This window comes from Vipera ursinii, assembly GCF_947247035.1.
Source record: "Vipera ursinii genome assembly, chromosome: 2".
NCBI classification, from domain to species: domain Eukaryota; kingdom Metazoa; phylum Chordata; class Lepidosauria; order Squamata; family Viperidae; genus Vipera; species Vipera ursinii.
This window is the reverse complement of record NC_139513.1, coordinates 244,683,648-244,711,200: the sequence shown is the minus strand read 5'-3', so window position 1 is coordinate 244,711,200 and position 27,553 is coordinate 244,683,648. Positions and strand designations below refer to the sequence as shown.

Below are 27,553 nucleotides of genomic sequence, written 5' to 3'. Positions count from 1 at the left end.
CAATACAAGTTTTAAGGGGGTTGTTCGCAACACATGGGCTTCCAGATGTTATAGTTTCCGATAACGGCCCCCAATTTACTTCCTACGAATTCCAGAGTTTCACAACGGCGAACTCTATTAGGCACACCACCACAGCTCCATTTCACCCATCCACGAACAGCTTGGCAGAGGTGATGGTGAAATCAACCAAAGAGGCACTGCGGAAAATCATCTCCGGCAACTGGCACCGAAGACTGGCTCAATTCCTTTTATCACAACAAACCACCCCATGCACAACTACTGGAAAGTCTCCAGCAAAGCTTCGCTGGGGCAAAAGATTAACTACCAGACTAGACCGTCTACATCCTGACAGATCCCCTCCAGACCCAGAACTACCCCTCCAGCATAGAACTCTCAGCACAGGGCAAGCTGTCTGGGCAAGGAACTACGGGGGGGGGGGGAAACAAATGGACACAAGGGGTGGTCATTGAACAAACGGGCCCCCTATCATACATCATAGACATAGGACACAATTCCCACATCCGCAGGCACATCGACCAACTCCGAAGGCGCAGCCCGCAAAATATGGGGGAAAGGGGGAACGATGAAATGCAGGCAGAAGCCCCACCGCAAACACTTTCACGCCGCAACCCCCCCGATCAGAATGTACCACTTCAAGACCCCACTCCAAACGACGCTGAAACGACGGAACCATGCCCCTTGACCCCTGAACCAGTCTTCGAGTTGCCTGGGGAAAAGGAACAACCAGCTGAGACGACCCCCCGGCGCTCCGAAAGGATAAAAAGACCCCCCGCCTACTTACAAGACTTCGAATGGGGAAACCCAAAAAAGAAACAGTGGGGGAAAAATCAACACAATCAGAGGGAGGGGTAAGGGGTGTTATGTATTCACTTAATGCACATTGTTATGTATTCATTATTTACATTGTTAGGTATTATAGAGAATAACAGGGCTGAGGTAAAAGCCGCGGCAGCTTTTGACAGCTGTCAAAAGCTGCCGGACAGAACTACGCAGGCGCAACCGACTGACAGTTCTGCACGCGCCTCCACTGACAGCTCCGAGCTGTCAAAATCTGCCGGCTCCGATTGGAGGAGACGAATGGCGCGGGAACCGGCTCAGCCCTGATTGGCTAACCTTCTGACAGCTGCCAGTATAAATAAGAGCCATGTTCTTATGTTGTTTGCCTGGTTCGGAATAAAAGTTAAGCTGTTTAACTCGCTGTCTCTCCTGCTTCTTAACAAAGCAGGCCCAAAGGGAATTTTTCTCTGTAAGGATGCCTGTGATATGGAAGCCTGACAACATCTTCTATATTGATCTTATGTAAGACAGTAAAGATATTATTATTATTTAGTGCAGTACTTTTAAAAGTAGTTACAGTGAGGTTCTGATTGGATGGCCTTATTTACTTATTTCAATATTTAGATAACATTTATGAGGCTCTATTTTGTATAATAATATTTCTTCAAGTTTAAAAATACAATACATAAAATTAATACAAAATGAGAAATATGTAAAGGAAGAAAAAGTAAAAAATGCAGAGAGAAAAAGAAAAAGGGGAAAGGAGAAAAATATATAAAAAGACAAGTACAAACATTTTCAATAACTTAACACCTTCTCTAATGTTTCAACCAGAAATCTTTTTATTCCATATCTCATACTTTATCTATTAACAAATAAGAAAGGCTCATCATTTAGTGTTATTCAGCAAAAGTCCATTAAGAGTTATCAGAAATAGTAGAATATATATATTAATTTCAAACAAGTAAAATAATTTCATATTTCTTTCCTTTATACAGTTTCTTGTCACTTTTGTAAAGATACAAAGAAAATTTCCCCCCATGTCTTATATCTTAAAAAATAATAAAAATATATTTGTAAGGCTTTACATGCAAGTGCTACAGAAATATATTGTATCAATCATTGGAGCTTATAGTTGGTTTCTAAGTATTGAAGAAAATTAAAGTAAATTAATTAAAAGGGTAATTAAAAACAACAGTATAACAGTTAGATAAAATAGGCCAATCCCACATTGCAGCATGCTATTAGATTTGTTGAAGAAAATTATAAATTTGAAACAAACAAAATATTTGGTCTTTTGCCCTGGGATATGCAGATCTTAGAATATTATCTATGTATCCATTCTGCTTTTCTCCAATTGCTGTTACATGACCTTTGTGAGCTTGATATGGATATAATCCTAAACCACCAAGTGATTTGTTTATGCTTAGTTTAGCATTGTATCTGAATCCACCCCAAGAATGAAGCAGGATTTATATATCACATTAAATTTAAAAAATACACAAACACACATGTACCATGTTATGGCCCTGTTTAGAATATTCCATTCTTTTTGTTTGAAATAGTTTATTTTTCTGTCCAATTGAAAGTCTTATTCCAGATAAATTAACAGATTTTTCTTATTAACATGACATCTTAGTTTGATGACTAGAATTTAAGAATAACAGAAATCTAGCATGGGTTTCTTTTCAAATGAAATATTATAATCCATGTCTTACAACAAGCATATAATTACTGGCATTCGCAGGCATCTTCTTTGAAGTAATACTTTTTTTCAAAAATATTATACAAAAATGTGTATAATAGGAGAATGTTGTAAGGAAAAGAAATTTTAAGAATTTTAAGTGAGTTGTTTAATGGTTCAGTATATATGATATTTACAACAACTAGGAGAAAACCTCATTAACTGCAATGATGAGCATTGATTTCTGCAGAAATATTTGTCAAATGTTCTATTAATCTTATGTTTCTAATGAAAACAATTTGTTGTTTTAATTATTTAGATATTCAATCTGGATATCATAAAAGCACTATATCAGTGCACAGTAACTATTTCTTGTCCCTCTACCAACACATACACACTCTATCTGATTGCACCAAAGATTATTCCTTTCAGGCTAGCATTTATCATAATTTCTTCCCAAAAAACAAAGAAACTGCAGACGCTTCTCATGGTGGATTTAATATGATGTATATTTTCTCTTAAAGCTCTGGTTCTTAATAATGCACTCTCAAATCCTCAGCAATTTATATTGCATTGTGATTTATAGAGATAAAATGAACAGCAAAATTCTCAGTAGTTGCTAGTTTGAGAATTTCTGACCCAAACATTAAAATGGTTGCTGATGCATCAGGTCAAACACTTTGCATTCTGAGTAAAATCCACATACACGAAGAATATACTTTTTGTAGTCTAGAATTTATACATTGCTAGAAACACTCTCTTATTTCTTGTACCATTTCAAAACTTTTCTATTTCACTTACCTTTTTCATTAGGTGGATGTTCTGGCTTCAAGACTCACAAACTGTGTTCTGTTCTCTGTGTAAGTTGTACATGAATTTATTATACTCATGTCAACAGCGATAAATGAATTCAGTATTTTCTCCAATCCGCAGCAGATAGCATTTACATGAACTTTTGTTTTCTTTTTTCATACTGATTAATATGGACTAATATATCCTCATGCATAACCACATTTTCTACAGCAGCAGTTTCTTACATTTTTCATCAGCAGGACGGGTAATCTAAACAGCATGATGTTTAACTTGGGAAATAAGAAAATAAAATAACTTAGGATGGAAAACTATAATGTGTGGCTCATTATAGTTTAAACAGAGATGGTTAAAACATCACTATCAGGGCATTCTCTTTTGATTTAGCTCATATGTGAATGGCATGAGAATTAAAGTTGATCTGATAGTATTTCATCTTGTTTAAAACATTCTCAAAAATAGTGTTCTGGTAGAAATAGGAGAAAAACATGTTAAATGATATAGCATAAGAAGAATGTGGGCAATCCAGCCCAATCCACTCTAATGAATTCAGAGGATAAGATAGTAAAGGTAAGTCTAGAATTTTTGCAACAGAGGTCTGTGGGGAAAAGTATATATTTTGTAAACCCATGGTAGGCCAGAAAGCCTGTTGAACCCTATGAGGATATATTTGTGTCTCATTGCTTCTTCTGCGAAATTTGTTTTCTTTGATTGCTTGCATTATAAAAACCTTAATGGAGTCTGCCCATTGGGGTTGCATGCCATTAAGCAGAACAGCTTCATTTAGTGACCCCTGCCCCAGTTCTCCCTGATAAATGAGCATATGGGTCATTAAATGGAGCAAGGGGTGTCTTAGGGGGTGAGGAAGTATTTGGGAGATCCACAATATAGGTATTATTCTTAACTTTAATGATAATAGTGAAAATCACACTTACAGTATCTTGATCTTTTTCAAAATGAATACAGGTAAAGAAATGTTCCAATGGAAATCGGATAGATATCTAATGTGTAGCTAATCCCTGAGTAGAAAATTATATTTAGTTTGTTTCAACCATTCATTGGTTTTGTTTTGAAGTAAAACATAACTGTTTAAAGTTTGGCTTTTACCATAATGTTTAGTTTTGTGCATTTTAGATAGATAGATAGATAGATAGATAGATAGATAGATAGATAGATAGATAGATAGATAGATAGATAGATAGATAGATAGATAGATAGGATAGATGATAGATAGATAGATAGATAGATAGATAGATAGATAGATAGATAGATAGATAGATAGATAGATAGATAGATGACACAGACAGACAAGCAGAGAGAACGAGAGAAAAACAAGAGAGAGAGATTGGGTTTCATCATTTTGCTCTATGAGTCTATGGCATTATTGATAGGATTAGAACAAATGAACAAACATGGACAAGACTTCCGAGTGTTTCAAAATCATTTTCTGTGATAATTAGGCCAGCAATAATTTCCTTTCTCAGTTGTGTCCAAACTAGTATCATCTGAAATCATGATCATCCAGAGGGAAGACCTTGTATGCCAGCCTATTCATACAAAATCTTAACTGAAAAGTCATTTATGAGTGATAATCCTGCCATGAAATATCTGTGATTACAGCTGCATTATGCTTGCAACATTTAGTACAGTATTGGACATAAAATTGCTATGTAAACAAAGCAGGATTATGTTGAATTATGTACTTAGATGAAATTTGTATCCTGTTAGAATAGTGAGCCATTGTAACTATGTTTATTCTTTTGAGGCAGTTTTTCCTCCCTAAGCACTTCCTTGCCCATTCACATTCATGGGAACTTGTTCTGCACTGCTTGAACTAAATAAGGCCCTTTTGTAAAGTATTTAAATGATGGCCACCCAGGTAAAAAATGTACTAAGAGGCCAAAGTAGGATAAATTCCATCAGGGGGCTTATTAAAATGTAAAGAGTAGTTTTAATCAAGTTTGATTGTGAGCTAAACAAGCTTTTTGCAATTTAGGGAACAAGATATCTTTGTATTTCTTTATCTTTTTTTCTTAATTGTGGTCTCAGATTCTAATTGAAAAGGATTTTAAAAAAAGCTATTCCAAGGATATGGTTTTGAAACTTTAAGAAGGTATATTTAAGCATTTTTGGCAGTATGCATTGTAAACATAGTACTCTTATTAGATCATTACTTGGCATCCTAATTAAACTCCATTAAAAACAACTGATCTTGGCCTTATCAGCTGTGACTTTTCAGACTAAAACAGGTAGTGAATTGTCTCTGTGGAAATATGAGATAGATTACAAATAGAGGAATATGTAGCTGATCTCTGAGTAGAAAGTTATACTCAGTGTTGTTTCAGTTCTTCTGAACCTCCAAACCCATAAAATAATTGCTTTGTCTCCATGTTTACTTTAGTACTGATTTATTTATTCAAGGATAGGTTCAACTTGGTGCTTTATGATTGGAGTAATGACCAGTTGTGTCTGCAGGGTTTGGTAAAACAGGCCAAGATGCTGGCTGTAGTGCTGCAATTAATGTTCTAGCTCAGTTTTTTGTTTTTTATTTTTTAATAACCATTCTGTCAGATTTTCCAGTATTACCGATATTGTCTTTTATTAATTATTCATCGGGTATGTATATATCAACTTTTTCCAAGAATGCAAATAAATTAGTACAAATAAAATCCTTGAAGCATTAAAGCAGCTGCATTCTTTGTATTTTTCTGTGGCTACTTCGAAGACCATTGTTGGCTGTTGGTTCATGCACACACAACCACTTCGTTTCTGACAATCCCATCATTATTGAATACCTGTACTGTGTTGCATTAAATTTGTATTGCTTTATAACAGAGTGAAAGAAATGATTGCAAAAATAAAGGCATTGTGCCTTGTTTGTAAGAAAAAAGTAAAGTTAAAAAATTAAAATAAAAAATAAAGAGGTAAAGGTAAAGGTTCCCCCGCACATGCGTGCTAGTCGTTTCCGACTCTAGGGGCTGGTGCTCTTCTCCGTTTCAAAGCCGAAGAGCCAGCGCTTGTCCGAAGACATCTCATGTGGTCCCTATATTTCTACTTGCATTTTTACGTGCTTTCGAACTGCTAGGTTGGCAGAAGCTGGGACGAGTAACAGGCGCTCACTCTGTTACGCGGCACTCAGGATTCGACCCACCAAACTGCCGACCTTCTGATCGACAAGCTCAGCGTCCTAACCCACTGAGCCACCGCGTCCCTTAAAATTAAAAATACAAACTATGTAATTATTTAGGTAATAAGCACTGTGAAAAACATCATTATAAGGATGGGTGGAATTCTTCATAAATTAGACCCACAGTTGTGTAGTGATTAGAGGAATTCTATAAAAAATTTTTCCACTTTCAGATATATAGATTCTGTCAATATATGGGTTCCAGAATTCTTCATCAACAATTGGGTCATTCTGGGACAAAGTCTACATATCTTCAGGAAATGCAGATGGGGAAGACTCAGTTAGGGTGTTGAAATAGAGCAGGAAAGATGCAAATTAAAATTCTTACCTTGGCCAGGAAGCCATTGACCTCTACTTCTCAATTTCAACTATCTCAAACAGCTGTTAGGAAAGGAGACAGAGAGTGCCATTCATATATGCAACGTTGAAATTTCGAAGAAAAGTGAGCTTTAAAAAATACATATAAACTAAAACCTTTCTTCAGTATCAAATGAGTTACAACAGCAGCAACAACAATAACTTTATTGTCACTTTATTGTCACTTAGTCAGTATCACATTGGTCTTTATGTAAGGATATATTTCAGTGTCTGATGTATAATGGAAGAGGTTTCACAACTTTGGCTTTTCAATTCCGTGTCCTTCTGAACCTTTTCTAACTGAATTGCTCATCACTGCCAATTTCTGAGAGTCATGTTGGAATAACTAACCTTCTCCAACCAGGGACATCAATGTTTGCATATTGTTCAGATAAGACATTGTGTCTGGTCAACATTATTCATAATACTGAAGATAGTTTTTCACACTAATAATTTCAGCCAAAGTAGGTCATTCAGTAAATGTCAGTAAGGCAGAACAATAAGTTAAATGTCACTTGAAAGAGCCATCTATGCATAAATTTGTGAGATACTTTAAAAGCTTTTATAGGTAACGTGACTAAAGATCTTTTTATTCCATTAGTTTCTAATGATGGATGAATGAATGAATGATTGCATTAAATAATCTAGAGGTTTTCTTCGTTGCCTACTTTCTTGTGTTCAGAAACTTATAATTATGAATACTGGAAGAAAAGGGGTGTCTGTCTTTTTAAAAAGGTAACTAAATTAGTAAATGTCTCCAGGTAAGTTATCATAATTCTTACTGGTTTATTAAATGTAGCTCAGTATAAATTGCTGAGGGTTTTGTTTTTGTTTTTGAATTCTTTCTGTACAAAGTCTAACCAGTTTCACACTGTCATCTCTGAATTAGTGCCATGTTTATCCTTGACATAATGTAAAATAGTTTGGCTTTATTTCAATGTGCACATATCTAATAAAATCTTGGGTATAGGTCTTATAAACAAACACTTGATACATAAACTCCATCTCTCCTTTACACATATTTATTTGGAAAAATAAAGTATTTTTAGTAAAGAAAAATCTTGCTTTTTAGAAAATACATTGCTTCAAGTAGAAAATGTATGATTCAATAACTTCATTTGCAGATATCCTTTACTTCCTAGCTTCCATGAGGAGAGCTGAAAGGGAATTAATTATGCTTGGGTTATGAATCCAGGTTGTCTGGAGAGCTGATCCCAACTCCAAGGTCCCTCTTTCAGATCCTTTGTTTGAATGCATGAAAGTTGGCAAGAGTAAGGATCAGAAAGAGGAAAGTACCAGAGAAAGGGCTCCATCAAAATTCATAGATGTCTGTAGTTTTAATTTAATTTAATTTAATTTATTGAATTTATATACCACCCTTTCCCGAAGGACTCAGGGCGGTTTACAGGGTATAATTTTTAAAACATTAATACAAAAATTAAGACCAATTTAAAAAAAGATTAAACTAAGTCCCTGCAACATGTAAAACCCCAGTTAACCCCAATTAAAATTCAGCCTGAGCCAGAAAGCTCGAAGAGCCAGGTCTTCAGGTCTCGGCGGAATGATCGAAAGTCGGGGGCAGTCCTAAGCTCCGCAGGCAGCTGGTTCCAGAGGGCAGGCGCCCCCACAGAGAAGGCCCTCCCCCTTTTCTATGCATAGACTATACAGTTTTCTATTTATGGACTAATCCAATATTTTGGCATTTCAGATAGCATTTTAGCATTCACTAGTATTAAAAATGTGTGCTCTTCAGGTTTTTGGTAAATATTTCAGTCAGCTTTTAGATATCTAAACTGAGAATCTAGGAATTGTTCAAACAAAACTGTTCTTTTCTCATTGTATCGCTTTACCATATTTCACCTTAATTATAGGTAACAAAATCTGAAGTCCAAGATTTGATGTTTAATATTTGCACAGCCCAGGGTTTTATTAAGATACAATTATTCAATGTATGGAAAGGGATAGGGAGAGGAATCATGACCAAAACATTTGTTTTGGGAAGATGAGAGTGTGTTTTTTATTTATTTGATTTCTTCTCCTGCTACTTTGTTACTTTGTAAGTTAAGTGTATTTTATTTCTTTTAATAAATGATTACAACATAAATATTAAACATTTTATGTTTATATTTTATTTATATATTTAATGAAATAAAATTTAATTTATAAATTATAAAATTAATAAAAATAATGTAAATATTTATATGTATATTTTATATTTAAAATATAAAAATTTATTTTATAAGTTAAATGTTGTAAATGTTAGGAGAATCTCACTACTGTCACCAGTTTGTTGAGGGAAGCCATTTATTCCTATTTCTGACCTCTTGCCTCTTTAAAACTAATCCTTTGTTCTTTATCGGGGGAGGGGGGAATAAAGTAATTAAAAATGTACCTTATTTATCCTGGATAGTATGTTATAGAGTGTGGGAATAAGATTTTCTCAATTACAAAGAGTTTTTAAAAGATTCAGGCCAAAAATTAATAACAAAACACAGACCGATGATGTTTGAATAAATTTGATTATTGATAAGTTTGATTTTCTCTTTCTAACTTGGTATTCAGGCCTGTTCATTCATAGCAGAGTCTTGTAGCTCCCAGATATCTTGATCAGAGGCTTATGAAGAAAAATATTCTTTTAGCAAAAACTCAAGCAAAAATAGTGTGTTCCACCAGGGATGCTGTGTAACAGATTGGGTACTGTACAGCACAAGATATATATGGCTATGTATTTTATTAATGTTTATGCAAAATATCCTATTACCGATCAAAGGCTTAATGTATTTCTATATTAAGGAGCCATTACAATGTAAAACAAGTCTCTTGAGAACAGTTTCTAAATATGCCTGATTGGAATAAATGCACGAGAGAAGTAAAAGTGTTACATCTGTGTTCCTGGATTGTCTCTACTTTTAATTAGTCTCCTTTAAAAATCCCTACTTACCCATAATCTAGAATGGAGTGCCGATCAAGCGATTAGTTTGGCTGGGTTCACACATTATACTAAGCCATAATTTATTGCTGAACAAGTCATAGTTGCATGGTCTGCATACAATTAAGCTATAATTTACTTTAAATTATAAACCATGCTAAGCCAAAATAAAGAATTTAGCCTCCTAATGTTTTAAAATTCATACTTTAGAAAAGTTATCTTTTCAGCAACAGGTACAAAAATCAGACAATGGTGGTGTATTAAATAATTTTGGATAGCCAAGTATTTTAAGTATTTTCAAGTTTTGGGTTGAATCTTTGCTGAATGCACAGATAAACATTTTTTTTAAAAAAATGCTACTTTGTATCGACTGTCATGTAAGCACATAGCTATTGGATAATGGTAACTCTGCAACAGTACACACAAAGCATTATTTAAATGCTGCTTTGGGCACAGTGCAAAGAAACATTTTAATTTAGCACAAGGACATAGACTTATCCAGTGGGATTTCAACAGCAAATTGATCCTCCCCTGCCCCAATAGTCCTTTTTTGTTTTCATTTCGCGCAGGTTTTCTTTTCTTTTCTTTTCTTTTTTTTGCTTTTTGAGATGAGGGACAACTGTTCACAAAACAGCTTTTTGCACATGGTAGTTTTTGAATAGGTAATTAAATCTTTGCTATTATGTAAGATAAAATAGAATTTATTTTCTCTTAAAAATACTGTTGATTTTTGCTGTGAAATAATTACATTTCTAACTCCTTTTTAAAGAAAACAAAGAAGGAAAATATGTTTTGAAACCAAAGAATATCACAGCTGAAATAAATTTATGATGCCATATATTGGTATGTGTAATGTCTATAATATTTTGAAACTTGAAAGCCAAGAAGGTACAATATAATAGCTATACACAGGAGCCCAAACATGGGGAAAAAGATAAATATGTTGAGCTGTTGAATTGAGCTTGACTTATGATGACTCCCTCCATGCAGGTTTTTGAGAACCTGTCAGAAATGGTTGTCATTCCCTTTGGTGATCCCCCCCTTTCCTAGTTGAGCCAATTACCTTAGCACTCACATTCAAATATTAACCATAGCTGACTCTGCTTGACCTCAGAGATCCACCAAAATTAGCTGGGTGCTGCCCTTTGCTGAAGTCAAAGCCACTAAAGCGAAATAAATAAATGGTTAATCAAAAAAAAAGGTTATAATTCAAAATTATTAGCCCCTAGCATTTCTAACTAATATGAGCTTCAATGTGAAATATTAGGCTTATGGAAAATCAAAATATGGTGTTCATTTTTTACATTGAGTCCTAAATGGATTTATTTGAAAACACATCTTACTATATATCTCTGTGTTATACTTTTAAAGCCTTAAGCTAAGAACTAAGAAATTCTTTCTGTATCGTTAGGTTAACCACTGTTAACTCAGTGAGATTTATCTAAATTATTAAAAAGAAAAACATGTAAGAACAGAGTTTTGTGCTCCTGGAACAAAGTTGGAAAATGTCATTCAGTGTATGCATATAATTCATGCCGGCACATGCACGCATAGCCATATATGTGTATGTGTTTATAAAGTGTTTGTGTGCACATAGATGTACATTATATGATGCAGATCTAGGACATATGAGATACTCTGTTGCTAAAATCAACCATGCATCTAGTCCAGTCCAGTTTAATTATTCCTAATCAAGTGGCATTTTGAAAAAAATGACAAATAGATTAAAATAACCTTCCCACTTATTTTAAGATGCTATGCTACCAGGAACATAACTTTAAAAGTGGAGGTAATCTCTGTAGGATACTGACATTGAGATTTATTCATTGCCATTTCCCATTTGCTGCAAGTGTGGCAGGGCTGGGGATGGCTGCTGCTGGGTAGAGGATGGTCCACCTGGGGCCTGTAAGGTGGAAATGAGTGCACAGGGGCAGGAGTGCTTGCTGCAGTGTTGGGAAGGCTGCAAGTGACTTACCAAAGAGACTTGCAACTTTCCCTGTCAGCTTCCCCATTGACTTTGCTTGTGGGAAGCTGGTAGGAAAGATTGCAGATGGTGATTATGTAACCACGGGATGCTGCATTCATTATAAATGCAAACTGATTGCAAAGTACCGAGATCACAATCACATGACTATGGAGGTGCTAGAGTGGCCAGAACTTTGAAGACCGGTCATAAGTACCACATATTCAACACCTTCGTAACTCTTGAACAGTTGCTGAATGAGTGGCTGTTGAACAAGGACTATCTCTACCACCATCCTGCTCCTGTCAAAGATCATCTAAAAGTGTGACCAATGCTGTTTCAGACCCATACCTAGGCCTGAAAGGGGGACAGATATCTTATTTCAACCAGAATGCCCTGAAAATGTTGTGTAATCATCTTCTCCACAAACGTCCTTGAAACAGGAATGTTGGATACTGTATAAAAATTGTCTGGTATGGGTGGGTCTTGTGGTTGGTCTAATAATGGCTTCTTAAGGAGGGAGCTGACCAACACCTCTGTAAGGAACAATGGAACCAATCCCTCTTTTTAAAAATAATTTACCATTGCCCAAACCCAATCATCAGGAAGCCTTCACCAGCCAGGAAGATATGGATCTAAGCAGGTGGTCAACCTCACAGTCACAAGGACCATGTCCACTTCCTCAGGTTCAAAGAATTCAAACTCATTTTTTTGTTTAAACATATATCTGTTTATCCCCAAATAACCTTACAGGAAATTATGCTACACAGGCAAAGAAAGGAACTGATATACAGTATCTGTAATAAAACAGTAATAAATAAAAGATCCCCCCCATGTGTGTGTCACAATAGTTTCACATGTAAGTAAAAACGGTTTTTGCAAATATTATTGCAGATATACTTCAATATTTCTTACCATTAAGGAATCTGCAATGGGAAGTTTAAGAAAGCTGTATCCTGCTGAGTAGCTGGCGATTACTATACTTTGTACTTATTTCTTGGTTGGGTGACTTATAATTGGCAAATCTATTGAAAGCAGGAAAAGCATGTCTTTGAGCTATACAGCAACTTGGCATACATTTTTAAATCTCCTTTTTTCTGGACCTGCTTCCTAGGTCCTAGAGAAAGAGAGAGAAGATGACTTAATTTGATGAGAGCCAGTTTGGTCTAGTGGTTAAGGCACCAGGTTGGGAAACAGGAGACCATGATTTCAAGACCTGCCTTAGCCATGAGAACCAGTTGAGTGATTTTGGTCCAGTCACTCTCTCTCAGCCCAACCCCCTTCACAGTATTGTTGTGGGAAAATAGGAGGATGAAGATGTGTTGAATATGTTCACAGCCTTGAGTTAATAAAAGCAGAATACAAAATAAATAAATGTTTCTCTCACCCCAAGATTCTAATAATGACAAGCATGTGATAATACCATGATGAGCCTAGTATCACTTGGTTTTGAATAATGTTAGATGGCATAGGCTTACTTAATTACAATTGGTCTGGAATCTAGCTTTATGCTAGATTGGTTTGATCCTGTTTTATGCAACTTGTTTTTTAAAGAACCAATGGCACACTGCTCCTTTGCAGTTAGTAGTAGTTCAAAAGGGATATTGCGTTAAAGATAAGTACTTAAAACATTTCAATGTATGTAATGGGTTATTTAATGTTCTGATTAAATCAATTAAATCTGATCAGCCAAACTTACTAATATTGGTAGCTTGAAATATCTCACTAAATAGTTTAAAAATTGAAGAGAAAGATAACATTTGCTTAAGGAACCGAGGGAGAAATGTCATAACTCTTGTCAATATTACTTTGTAAAAACAAATATTATATTGTTTTCATTCTATACTTTCCTCAAGGCATAGGTAGAAGGGATTTACATGTGGAGTATTTAAAGGTTTAATGTCATGTTGTTGGTTTTTTTAAAAAAAAACTTTTTGAGAGAAAGGCTGATAATGGCCCACAACTATGCCTGTCAGCAGAGAAGTTTATATAAGTAGTCTTTGACATACAACCATTTATTTAACAACAGTTCAAACTTACAATGGCCTTGGAAAAAGTGACTTATGACGCATCCTCATTATGACCATTGCACCATACCTGTGGTCATGTGATCACATTTTAAGTACTTGGCAACCAGCTCGCAGGTCATGGCTTAATCGGAGCCTTGTTCGGAGGAGGAGGAGTTGGAACCAGGGCTGTCCGACGGGGATGTTTGGAGAGGCCAGGGACGGAGGAAGATGCTATCTCAGGCCCCTCAGGCATTGGGGGAGCTGGTCGACCAGACCTACCTTCACAGACACAGGGGAGAATTGTTTACAGCACGGGTGTCAAATTCGTCATGTCACATGATGTGTCGTGATGTATCGTGAGTTTTTTCGCATTGCCAGAGCTGGCCTCTGCATGATGCAACCAGCCCGCAGTTTGACACCCCTGGTCTACAGACAGGCAGTGATGCTGATAGGCAACAGATCCCCTCTGATGAGGAATAGCTACCTCCCCCCACTTGAGCCAAGGGCACAGAGAGTGGAACGGAGGCAAGCTCAAAGGAGGGCTGTCGTCCTCACAAGGAAGACCTGCTGTGGGTTGACTTAAGGAGAAGCTGTGTGTGTGTGTGGGGGAGATTTTCTTTGTCAGGAACAATTGTTTGTTTTGGCTCACACTCCCCCGGCTTTGACTTGTGCTTCTGCTTGTGCCTTTCCTTTCCCTTGTGGACTTGCCTTTTGCCTCGTGGACTTCCTTGCCCTTTGTACCTTGCCCCTGAACCTTGCCCCATGAGCTTGCACCTTCTCTTTGGACTTTTTTTTTATGGCTTACTAGCTTTTCTTTGGGAGACTGAAGGTGGCTGCCTTCAGGGTAGGATTAGGATTAGGATTTATTAAATTTATATGCCGCCCTTCTCCCTAAGGACTCAGGGCGGCTCACAACAATAAAAATTAAGAGACATAAAATACAAAAATTAAAAAAAGAGTTAAACAATGAATGTAAGAAATATGGGACAATTTAACACAATAAAAACCAAATTAAAAACCATGGTCAGTCCAGGCCCGTTTGTTGGAACATCCATGTCTTCAGGTCACGGTGGAAGGATCGAAGGTCAGGGGCCGTCCGCAGCTCCGGAGGCAGTTCATTCCAGAGGGTAGTGTGAGGTAGAGCCTCACTGGCCGTTGTAGGGCCGTTTGTTGTGCCCTTTAATCAGAGCAATAAATGTCTGCCTCTATCTTGGTAACCTGAGTCCTAACATCACATTTCTGATGGTTGCTGCATCTTCTAGTCATGTGGTCATGATTTGTGACATTCCCATGTGTATTCTGACAAGGAAAGTTGGTTAGGGAAGCTGGTTTGACTTAACAGTTGCAGTAAGTATGGTCATAAAAACCACACATCAACTTGGGAAATTCCAGTCGCAGTTATGGCAGTAAGTCGAGGACTGCCTGTATTGAACTGTTAGTGGAAAGAAAGAAAGAAAGAAAGAAAGAAAGAAAGAAAGAAAGAAAGAAAGAAAGAAAGAAAGAAAGAGAAAGAAAGGAAAGAAAGAAAGAAAGAAAGAAAGAAAGAAAGAAAGAAAGAAAGATTCTTACAATAGTGGTCTGTTTGTTAGAAAAGATAGCATCCAATTCCACAAGCAGATGGGAATTCCTCCCCCCCCCTCCAAACTATGAAAGTGGTCAAAATAAACTTAACTTTTCAAGGACACTTCCAGCAGACTTCTGTGGAAGTCTGCAATTGTTTATTGAACACATATTTACTCCGCTTTTCAGCTTAGAGTGTCTCATGTTAGCGTAGTTCTTGCCAGAAGACTTAATGTGAATTATCAAATCAAAAGATAATCAGAATGGAGGAGAAAAGAAAAAAATAAAGCTTTAGGCATAGCTTCTTAAAATTACAGTGACTCACTGAGATGGAAGCTTTTGAGAGGAAGCAAAGTCCAATATTTTCAGTTCTTAAAAGCTTTTGAAATCTGAGTTTAATATATATTTTCTCTTTTTCTGTCCTTCCTCCGTTCTCCATTTTCTGTGGGTTTTTTGGTGTCTTTGAATCCCTGTTGACTCCTGGTGACTGCCTGGACGAGTCCCTGCAACTTTCTTGGCAAAGTTTATAGAAATGTTTTGCTATTGACTTCTTCCCTTGGCTGACAGAGAGTAACTGGCCCAAAATCATTAGCTGTATTTATACCCAAAGCAGGATTAGAACTCACAGTCTGGTGCCTTGCCCACTGTACCAAACTGGGTCTCTTTCTGTTTTTGTTACAAATACTTAATTGGAATGTTGCTTATGAAAAGGAAGGTTGGTTTTAGTGGTTCTTATGAGTCTATAAATATAATATAATATAATATAATATAATATAATATAATATAATATAATATAATATAATATAATATAATACAATACAATACAATACAATACAATACAATACAATATAATATAATATAATTAATATAATAATATAATAATATAATATAATATAATATAATATAATATAATATAATATAATATAATATAATATAATATAATATAATAAGCATAGTGCAGAGTTGCAGCACAACATAAAATGTTATTCTGAAACATGTGAATGGGAAAACCAAAGATTTCTAACTGATCTTGGTTAACTTGAAAAAGATTACAAGGTCAGACCTCATTAGTACCCATTTGGTAGACAACCAAGAACTTCCAAAGCTGTAGGGAAGTTTAAAAAATCATCTTGGAAGAAGATGCAAACCAGTTCTAGATTCCCACCCCCCCCACCCCCCCAAAAAAAACACAAAACAAAAAACCCCACACCCTACTGGGACATGTCCATACAGAAACTAAGAACCATTCTTTAATTGAATAAATTTTTTTTTAAAAAATGTTCATCTGGACATTTGATCCCAATACAGTTCCCAGTGCTAAAGCTTCTCATGAATACTGCAAAACAAACTAAAGTTGCATCATTGCACTTTATTTTTAAAGATAAATGATTAAATATGAAGCTAGTTATTCTAAATGGTTCTTCTCCTTGCTTTTTACTGTTTAAAATATATATTACCCTTTTTTAAATTGTTCCCAAAGATCTGTGAATTGAGATTCATGAATTGAAGCTTCTTTGCCTCCTTTTCGCAGCAGCAGCAGTCTCATGAAAATAGGGGATTGTGGAAGATGATGTAAGTGGACAGTCTGAAGGCCCAATCCATACACACAGCCTGGTGCAGCTCTCTAACCTCCTTGTTTATGGCTTCCAAAATCTTCTCTGTAGTTGTTAAAAATTAGCAGCAGAATTCATTCTCTCTCTCTCCCGCCCCCCATGCTTCCTAATTTCTCACAATGTTGTTGTTGTTAGCTGAGAAGTCGTGTCCGACCCATCGCGACCCTATGGACAACGTTCCTCCAGGCTTTCCTGTCCTCTACCATCTTCTGGAGTCCATTTAAGCTCACGCCTACTGCTTCAGTGACTCCATCCTTGATTCATGGATCTTACATTCCAGGTTCCTATGGAGAAAAAATCTTTCCTTCTCTATCTTTAAGGCCATTTCTTTACAATAATAGATAGAAGATAGGTATCGTGCTTCCCCTGGAAAAGGACAATACGAGATTGGGGTTATGCTATTGTTTTCCAACAGCAGCTTGTTCATATGTAAGCCTGCTCCTTATTTGACTCAGCTTTTTTGTCTTCTGCTAGTCTAGTGGGAGTCAGATGATGTTCCTCAAAAAGCCATATTTGGCTTAGGCATTACCAGCTTCTGATCTCTAAGTCATTGACTACTCTGCCTGGCAAAACTGCCTCCGTTTGTTGGAAAAAAAAATCAACAGTGTAGTGTGCATCTATGTAATTTTGTACATGCATTTACAAACATGGATCTTAACATAAAATATAAGAAGAAATAGTTGAGTTTGATCACAGGCTTTTATAGGAAAAGTTAGCACAATTTGTTTTGAAATTGCTATTCCAAGTTATTAATTCCAGTTCTTACATTTTATAAACCTACCAGCAGAAACCTCGATATCAGAGCAGTAGGTAATTATTGTTTGGCTGATTTGAAATCTATTCAAGAGTTCATGCAGCTTTAAACTGTGGTCATATATTCATAATGATGGAGTCCTGTGTGGAAAATAAGAGAATTAACTGTAAGAGTCCTTCCTAAGACATATTAGTGAATGCAAGCCCTTGCTGTGAGAATGAATTTCTAGATAAGTTCCTTTGTGCCATTAACTTATGTATCCAAACTAAATAATTAGTTCATCTTTTCTACCTTTATCTTTTTTATTCCAAGCCATGAATTATAATGATTTAAAAGAATTATTAAAACTTTTTAAACATTCTTTTCACCTGTTCAGCTGGGAATTTTTTAAAAAGAAAACCATTCAATATGCTATAAAGAGTACAACAGAGGAAGACTTAAATTATTAGAAGATTTTTAACTGTACTGTTCTGCATATTGTTAATCTCAGCTGATGATGTGTTAGAATATAGTGTGCATTTGTCCAGTTCTCTGCATGGGGTCATGAAGATGTGACACAGGTAACCTACTTAAAAGCACTATCGCTTATGTTATAGCACTTTTTCTTCTCAGTCCACAGTAGGCTATTACCAAATGGGTTTTAACTCTGTGAGGTTCCCTCTAGAAATCTAAGTTAAAGTATGGGTGTAATTTTAATGGTATAAAGTAGTTTTAGCAACTGTAAAGTCTAAAAGATGCTGAAAGGATCTTTATATGAAATACTTTGCAGGGAGGGATGGCTATTATGCTGGAACTGATAGAAGAATAATATAACACAGGTAGATAATACACTATTTAGCAACACAGGTAGATGACACACTATTTAGCCAAGGTCAGGTTTTGTATTGTTCCTTTTTGGTCATGCTTAATGCTAAATTTAAATCAAAGCCATTTCCAAAGACAAAATCAATACAGACAGTCCTTGACTTACATCAGCTCATTTAGTGTCCGTTACAACAGCATTGAAAAGAGTGACTTACGACCATTTTTCACACTTACAACCACTGCAGCATCCCCTTGGTCACATGAACAAAATTCAGATGCTTGGCAATTGATTCATATTTATGACAGTTCCAGGATCCCAGGGTCATGCAATCATCTTTTGCGACCTTCTGACAAGCAAAGTCAATGGGGAAACCATATTCACTTAATAACCGTTACTAACTTAACAACTGCAGTGATTCACTTAACAACTATGGCAACAAAGGTCATACAATGGGGCAAAACTCACTTGACAAATGTCTCCTTTAGCAACATACATTTTGGGCTCAATTGGGGTGATAAGTTGAGGACTATCTGTACATACACTTTTTCTTCTTTTTCTTACCTGGTTTGTCACTCAAGGATGAGCTATACAAACACTTTAATGAGTTGATATGAATCTTAAGATGAAATATTTGGTCACAGTGGGTAGCATTGTTTAGTTTTCTCCAACCTGGCACCATCTAGTGGGGTAGGATTATTGTGGGCGAAGCTATGGGAAATGATGGAAGTTGTTTTTTCAGAACAACTAGACACTCAATAGTAGTAACTATGAGAGGGATCTCAGAATCCTAGTGGACAATCACTTAAATATGAGCCAGCAGTGTGTTGCAGCTGTCAAAAAAGCCAACACAGTGGTAGGCTACATTAACAGAGGGATAGAATCAAGATCACATAAAGTGTTAATACCAACTTACAATACCTTGGTAAGGCCACACTTGGAATACTACATCCAGATTTGGTCACCACAATGTAAAAAGATGTTGAGACTCTAGAAAGAGTACAAAAAAGAGCAACAAAGATGATTAGGGGACTGGAGGCTAAAACATATAAGGAAGAGTTGCTGGAATTGGGTATGTCTAGTTTAATGAAGAAAAGGACCAGGGGGGACATGATAGCAGTGTCCAATATCTCAGGGGCTGCCACAAAGAAGAGGGAGTCAAGCTATTCTCCAAAGCACCTGAATGCAGGACAAGAAGCAATGGATGGAAACTAATCAAGGAGAGAAGCAACCTAGAACTAAGGAGAAACTTCCTGACAGTTAGAACAATTAACCAATGGAACAACTTGCCTCCAGCAGCTGAGAATGCTCCAACACTGGAAGTCTTTAAGAAGAGACTGGACAGCCATTTGTCTGAAACGGTATAGGGTTTCCTGCCTGAGCAAGGAGTTGGACTAGGTGACCTCCAAGGTCCCTTCCAACTACTACTACTACTACTACTTCATTTTTAAATGGTTCTAATCCTAAAACAAACGGGGGGGACATGCTTCCTGTGTGTTTGGCGATGTGAATATACACACAAATGATGCATACTTGCTGGCTATGAGAGCCGATAATTTGTTAGAAAAATAGTTACAAGTATGCAGCCCAGAGTATGGATGGATCTTAAAAAATAATATCTCTAGGATCAAGATAGTCATGTTTGCAGCAAATTGGAGGAAACAATTGAAAGCAAAACCACAACAGTTAAAATAGGTAAAATTTGTATATTCTTGTAGAATGTTTACTAAAGATTGGAAAATGGGTGGAGAAATTTGCTTGGAGAAGGAATTTAGTTGTGGTTTGTTGATGAACGACCGTCATTTTTTTCTTTGTAATACAGGTAATCTTTGATTGGCAGTCTCCCCATGGTCACATAACCAAAATTCAGATGCTTGACTACTGGTTCATATTTATGACGGTTGCAGTGTCCTTTTCATGACTTCTGACAATCAAAGTCAATGGGGAAGCCTGATTCAATTAACAACCATGAAACTAACTTAACAACTGCAGTGATTCACTTAACAACTGTGTCAAGAATGGTTGCACAATGGGACAAAATTCACTTAACAACTATCTCACTTAGCAATATAAACTTTGAGTTCACTTGTGGTTATAAGTTGAGGATTACCTGAAATGAAATAACAAAGCTAGATGCAAAATTGGAAATAAAAATTTGAGTGGTCAATATTAGTATAATAACTTTAGTAGCTCCCTAATATGGTATCTGCATTTGCCAGGTCCTCTGCTGCACATACTAATTTTATTTAGATTATTTTAATTTTAAATGCAGAGCTTGCATATTGAAAACAAAATCCCAGCTTCTGGCATTATTATTTGCAGGAATGGCCCCGTGAAACCCCTTCAGAAATCTTAGAAAATAAAAGTAGAAAGCCTAGGCTTGGGCGTGAGTATTGTTGTTTTGAAAGTTTATCCACCTGCCAGAAAAGAGGCAAAGATAGGCTGGCAGTGAGAAGAAGCATCCTGCAGACTGGAAGAGGTGGGTGAAAACATTCCTCAGCAGTTCACTTTCTGGTAAATTAAGGTTTGAGGACTGGCTTTATAGCAACCATGTTGTGAGAGTATCTGTGATATGAGTCCACATATGCCCAGTGACTCTAAAACATACAGACTACAGTTATAGTATGTCATTTAAAGAAAGCTGTCCTTTCCTCTTTTGATGATGTACAGTTAATTTTTCCCCAGTATTATCTTAGTAATACAGCAACAAACTCTCAGGCTTTTATTTATGAAAAGTAAAGATAATTTACCTGTGGACAAAGGTTGGTCTTTAATCTAATCAGTATGTATTATACTAGAGGGGGTGTTTTGTTGAGTGGCATTCCTCCAAAGTTTTATTTAAAACTTTTGTCTGTTATCTCTGGGAGAGGTTCTTGTTATAAAACCTAATGCTGTAGACCTGTGATAGACTTTAAAGGATATTTAAAAGGAAAAAAAAATGGCCTGGGCAATTGCTCATGTTTTACCTGACCTTTTTAAAATGCTTGTGCATTTCTGTTGGTACAGGATTTTGGTATCACTATTCTTATCACAAATCCTAATGAATGAAATAGTGGCAAGTAAAGAATAAATGCCATTCTCATCAACAAATAGTGTGTATTATTTTTATAGTTATATGTGTGGCAATATTTTGATTACAGTACTAAAATGCTGTTGTTTTCACAGTCCAGTACAATACAGTGGGGAGAAGGAGACATGTAAGAATAAACTCTGCCGTAAAGCCAGATGCATTTCATTAAATGCATGTTAGACATCAGAGAAATCAACCCAGCAAACATTACGTAGAATTTTTGGCCATCAAAAAACAGTACTTAGTTGGAAGAACTAATGCATTGAACTATTATACTGGATGCATTTTTACTGTATCAGTTTAGACTTATAGTCTGAAATTGCCTTATTAGAGATAAATCTTAGTTAAGATTAAGCATATTGTAAAGTTCAATCAAATAACAATCAAAACCAGAAGCGATCTCAGGACTGCATTTGAAAACAAGAGAATATGCAGGGAAGCCTGTGAAATACTCTGGTTCATTTCTTGTCATGATATATTATGATTTATTGGACTTTCTAAAGCACTTGTATGTCTCCTCAGATGTGGAAGCCAATTATGTATTTTGAACAGCCAGTGATTTATCACATATGCAAAGGGAAGTTTATTTTATCCTGATTTTCTGTTTTGTATGTGTTAAAGGAGCAAGGGCTGAATAATAAATGCATACACTTTGTATAGTTGACTGATGGCATAGATTTAATGCTTGGATGTCTATATAAATATTTGTATAAGAGATTGCCCTTTAAAGAGGAGCATGAAGCCAAATTCCTTCACTAAATCAACCTCAAAGGAAGGTTTTTTAACCTCTTGGGTTCAGTCATGGAAGGGGAGGGCTCAGAATGTCTTCCCTGACTTCAGAAATCTTATTAAACATTATATAATCTTTTCTGGAATCTTCCACTATTCCTCATTTCTTTAATTTATTTTAATGTATTTAATATTTATTTTTTTAGAGATTTCCACTTCACCCTTTGGCTGTGAATGCCCTTTAGCAAGTTTGTAATGTTAAAAACAATGTAAAAAGGGAGAATTAAAATTGTCTCCATATTAAAACCATCAGGGCAGCAGAGAAAAGAAATATTGTTATAACAATCTGAATTCCTGGAAAAAGAACATCTTTGCTATCCTTCTAAAGGCAAAAAAGGCCCAAAGGAGGAACTTTTGCAATTCTGGCACAACTGATCGGTTTATGTTTTTCATTACTACTAGCTATGCACGTGAAGGGCAGTAGAATACAGAACATGGTCTCTGAAGGACAAAATAAACTGTATGGTAACCTCTTTTGTAGGAAAAGAGTGTCTTGTTGGCTGAGGAATTCTGGAAGTTGAAGTACATGCATTTTAAAATGGTGAAGGTTGAAAAACACTGGTCTAGGATTGTATTGGTAGCACAACTAATACTTGAAATAAAGTAGAAATGCATCTAGACAGCCTTTATTATGTACAGGGCTGTACATGCAGGTAATTATTGCTTAACAATGGTAACAGCAATTTCGGACACTAATGTGATTGTAAAATGTCACACACATGACCATACTGCTTAGTGACACCAGTTTCAGTTCTTCTAGTTGTTGTCGTTAAGTTAATCATGCATATTAAGCATGATGTCATGTGGTTACCACTTGTGACCCCTTCCAGCTTTCCCATTGATTTTGCCAGCAAGGAAGGTGACATATGGGGATCACATGAGTGAGAGATGCTGCAACATCTGTAATTGCAAACTGGTTACCAAGCACCCAAATTGCAGTCACATGGCTGAGACCCTGCAACAGCTACAACTACTTGTTCAGTACTGTTGTACGTTTGAGGGCTCACTAAACATATGGCCATTAAGCAAGGACAACCTGTAATCAGCATTAGGATAGGAACTGCACTTGTCAGATTAGAAATTAGATTAGAAAAAATGTCAAGAGAAGACATAAGCAAACCACTTTTGTATGTTTACTAAGAAAGCTACATGAGCCTTGGTGGAGCAGTGGGCTAATGCCTCCTTAAGTAACACCAGCTGCCTGCAATTAGTGCAGGTTCGCATCCCACCAGGCTCAAGGTTGACTCAGCCTTCCATCCTTCCCAGGTAGGTAAAATGAGGACCCAGATTGTTGGGGGCAATTAAGCTGACTTTGTAATAATGCCGCTTGGGTATGTGCGTGAAAGCCCTAATAAGCAGGCATATACATAGAATGAAGGCTACTGCTAAGCTTGTAAGCCGCCCTGAGTCTTCGGAGAAGGGCGGGATATAAAATGGAATTAAATTAAAATAAATATATGTTCATGAAATCACTGAAAAATAAATTTGACTTAAAAGGCATGTTACTTTTACTTTAGGACTACAGACTCAAAAATGGTTTAGAACACTGGTGTCAAACTCGCCATGTCACGTGACGTGTTGCAACGTATCACGACTCTTTTTCCATTGCCAGCAATGGGGTGGGCGTGGCTTCGGCATGATGAAACCAGCCCGCGGGGCCGGCATTTTGACACCCCTGGTTTAGAATCTTTCTTGTATTTTTTTTGCAGAATATGTCATTACTACTTGTTGAAATCTAAGGTGCTAGTGAAGAAAGAAAAATGTTGCTAATGAGGTCCAACCCATTTGAGATGGGCACCTTTTTCAAGAACACTTTGCTTAATACAGATTTTCCTCCCTGGCTTTCCTTTCTCCTTTTGTTCTTTGATCATTAGTGCTTGCCTTCCTTTTCTTTGAAGACTAGAATACTCGTCTGATGTTTGTGATGTTGCATACTACATAGCAATTTCTTCATACGATTTAAATGCCCAAGAAAATAATACAGTATCTTCAGTATCTTTTTCTTTTCCCATATTGCTAGGAAGATCTCTGATGTATTATAGGCATATATGTATAGAATAATAATAGTATAATCACAATTGATTTAAAATAATCATTTGAGCTGAGTTCATCTGAGGAAGATTCAGACTAACATTTTGAAGAAAACGATTAGCAGCCTTTTTGCTTTATAAATGTGCAATCTCTTCCACAGACAGTCCATACTAATAACATTATTTTTAAATATATCTTGTCTGCTACTGGCCCACTTTGTATTGACTACAAAGTACTATAAGCGTTTTGATTAAAAAATTAATTCAAATATATGTGTGTCTAACATATATGTGTGTCTAACATATGAAGGGACACAGTGGCTCAGTGGATTAGGACGCTGAGCTTGTCGATCAGAAGGTCGGCAGTTTGGTGGGTCGAATCCCGAGTGCCGCGTAACAGAGTGAGCGCCTGTTACTCGTCCCAGCTTCTGCCAACCTAGCAGTTCGAAAGCACGTAAAAATGCAAGTAGAAAAATAGGGACCACTACGGTGGGAAGGTAACAATGTTCCATGCGCCTTTGGCATCTAGTCATGCCAGCCACATGACCACGGAGACGTCCTCGGACAAGCGCTGGCTCTTCGGCTTTGAAACGGAGATGAGCACCGGCCCCTAGAGTTGGAAACGACTAGCACGCGGGGGAAACTTTACCTTTAACATATATTTTAATAAAACTTATAGAATAAAGGTATCATCTTGTTTCCCAGATCTAGTTAAATGTATTTAATGAAATGCCAGTTTTCTTATTTTCATGTAGAGGAATTGATATCTGGTCACTGAAATTAACTTTCTTAGAATGGACAGACGGGCTTGCTGATTGACTGCATTTCTGAAAAGGAAAGAAAAGGGTGTCTATGGAGATTCTCAGTCATCCAGGTCATAGTTTCCGCAAAGATGCTTTTTCATGAGGCAACTGGACTTTGTTTTTCTTTGAAGATGTTTTGCTTCTCATCCAAGAAGCTTCTTCAGCTCTGACTGGGAAAGAGAAGGAATTCAAATAAGACTGTAGACTCTGCTTTAAAAATAGTTTGAAATTTGAATTTACTGTATGAAATATTCTGTGAACGTTCATCTGCATTAAATTATGTGTCACATGTACTTTTTAAAATGTGATTTGTGCCTCGTGTTCCATACAGATTTAATATTTTTTCCCCTGAAACGTAATTATTACTTGAACTGTAAAAAACATAAGCCATTTGATGATTAGGGATAACACTTATTTTCTGTTTGGTTTTTTAACACCATTTTGTTTTTTTATTTATTTTAGGAGACAACAAAATAACACATGCACACCAAACTGTCATAGCATTTGTTCCAGTATCAGGTGTTATTAACACTTGTAGCAGCTGTATAACATTAGCTTGATGTCAAAATAATGACCAATATAATTAAGAAAACTTCTTTGCTCACCTTTTATTTATAATAAAGTTACAGTACTTTTGTTTCCTTTCTAGAAACCTTATCCAAAAATAAAAATCTGTTTTGGGTTCAATATTGGCTTAGACCAGGGGTGTCAAACTGCCGGCCCGTGGGCTGAATGCATCATGCTGAAACCGCACCCACCCCATTGTTGGCAAAAGTCGTGATATGTCACAACACGTCACATGATGTTGCGAGTTTGACACCCCTGGCTTAGACTAAATATTTTTAATGTGTAAAAAAAATCCATGTACCATATTTACCATAAATTCTACCCACTCTACTGTGTCCAAATACTAGCCAGAGCTATTTAGTCTCTGAGATCAGCCAAGATATTAGAAAAGATATTAATTACAATACTGTTTTTCTTCTTTGATGAATATAAATATAATCCTGGCTTGTTTTTAAAAAATGTTTTACTTTGGCTTTTAATGAGTAATTGCTTGATTGTACTATTGTTTTAATTTTAGATCTATACTTGGTAGACAGTGATGTATTTTATGAACGCTTAAAATAAATAATATTTAATAGATGGGTTTTCTAAAAAATTTTTTAGATAGAAACAGACTTTGCAGCTGTTTCCATTTTTTCGTTGTGAACATTACAACTAAGTATCATTCCACTGATAGCCTTTCTGCTTCCATTTGCAGACTTCATGGCACACCTGCTTATTAGCCTTGCACTTAAGACTTTCAAGGATTCCATTAGTTCCCTAACCTAAGATGTATGTCATCTTTCATGATTTACTAGAAATGACTCAGAAGACACAGTTGCTGATGCCAGAGTTCAGTTTGTCATCTTCGTTTTCTTCTCTGGACTTTTTCATTTCTGTTTTTTCATGTCAACTCCCACTTAACTTCATAGATCTTGCTGCAACCAGTGCTTAAGACTTCATCAATTCACATTTATTACTCTTTCAATAGAGAAGTTACATCCTTTAAAAGTTGATGCAGTCATTCTGAACCTGTAAATGAAGTTCTGTTTCTTTGAATAAATGCAGTATTATTTGAGTATATAACTCTGTAACACTGAGTAGATGAAAACATTAGCTTATGTAAATTTGATAACAGCCACTGCCCAAAGATGGTATTAATGCAATAACATGTGTATCACATCCCTATTTCCACATTTGATCTATTTTTAACAAAGCTGTTGTAGAACAATGGAGCAGATGTGAGAGACTGTGGGAATTGCTTCCTCTTCTTCCTTCAAAGAAGGAAACTTAGATTGCTCAGAGGCTCTTCCCTGCCAGAGCTGACAATTAGCATGGGCCACTGTTTGAGACTGTTCCTACAGTATGGGAAGGTGAGGAAGAATCTGGAAACACAACTGAGCACTGTGAGAAATTGGTTGGCAAGGACTTCTTTCAACCATGCCCTTTAGCTCCTGCTTGACTTGTCAAAACTTCTAGTTAGGAGTTATGCGGGACTTCTCATTGGCACTATCCCACTACCTGAAAAAAAAAAAGAAATGCCCATGGTTGGAATCCTACCACTTGGGGCATTTACAGCCTGACCAGATTTTTCACCAGTAAATTGAGAATCAATTTGGGAATCTTTATGATGATAACAATAACAATAATAATGCATTCTATTACTTCCTGAGCCTGGTAAGCTTGTGGCATTTGACCAGTGAACAAAAGGCCGGGCGTTGTCCTTTTGAAAAATTATAAGATTGTATAAAAATTGTACAATTGAATGAAATACTTTATTTAGCATCGATGAGATCATAATGTATCTCTTCAAAGATCAGTCTTCACAGACGGTTATGGAGAAATTACG

At 36.3% G+C, this 27,553-nt stretch overlaps 1 protein-coding gene across 2 annotated transcripts in view; it reads left to right on the top strand.

Moving 5' to 3' along the window:
- The window catches only part of COMMD10 (COMM domain containing 10), a 79,206-nt gene that overhangs the window by 38,525 nt on the left and 13,128 nt on the right, over window positions 1-27,553 (top strand). The window contains exon 6 of one of the 2 annotated variants that reach the window (XM_083356267.1): window positions 20,789-20,945. The exons of the other annotated variant lie outside the window; for it this stretch is intronic. Coding sequence (XP_083212393.1) covers window positions 20,789-20,945 — 157 coding nt within the window. The remainder of the gene's footprint in view (window positions 1-20,788; window positions 20,946-27,553) is intronic. 2 annotated transcript variants of the gene reach the window in all.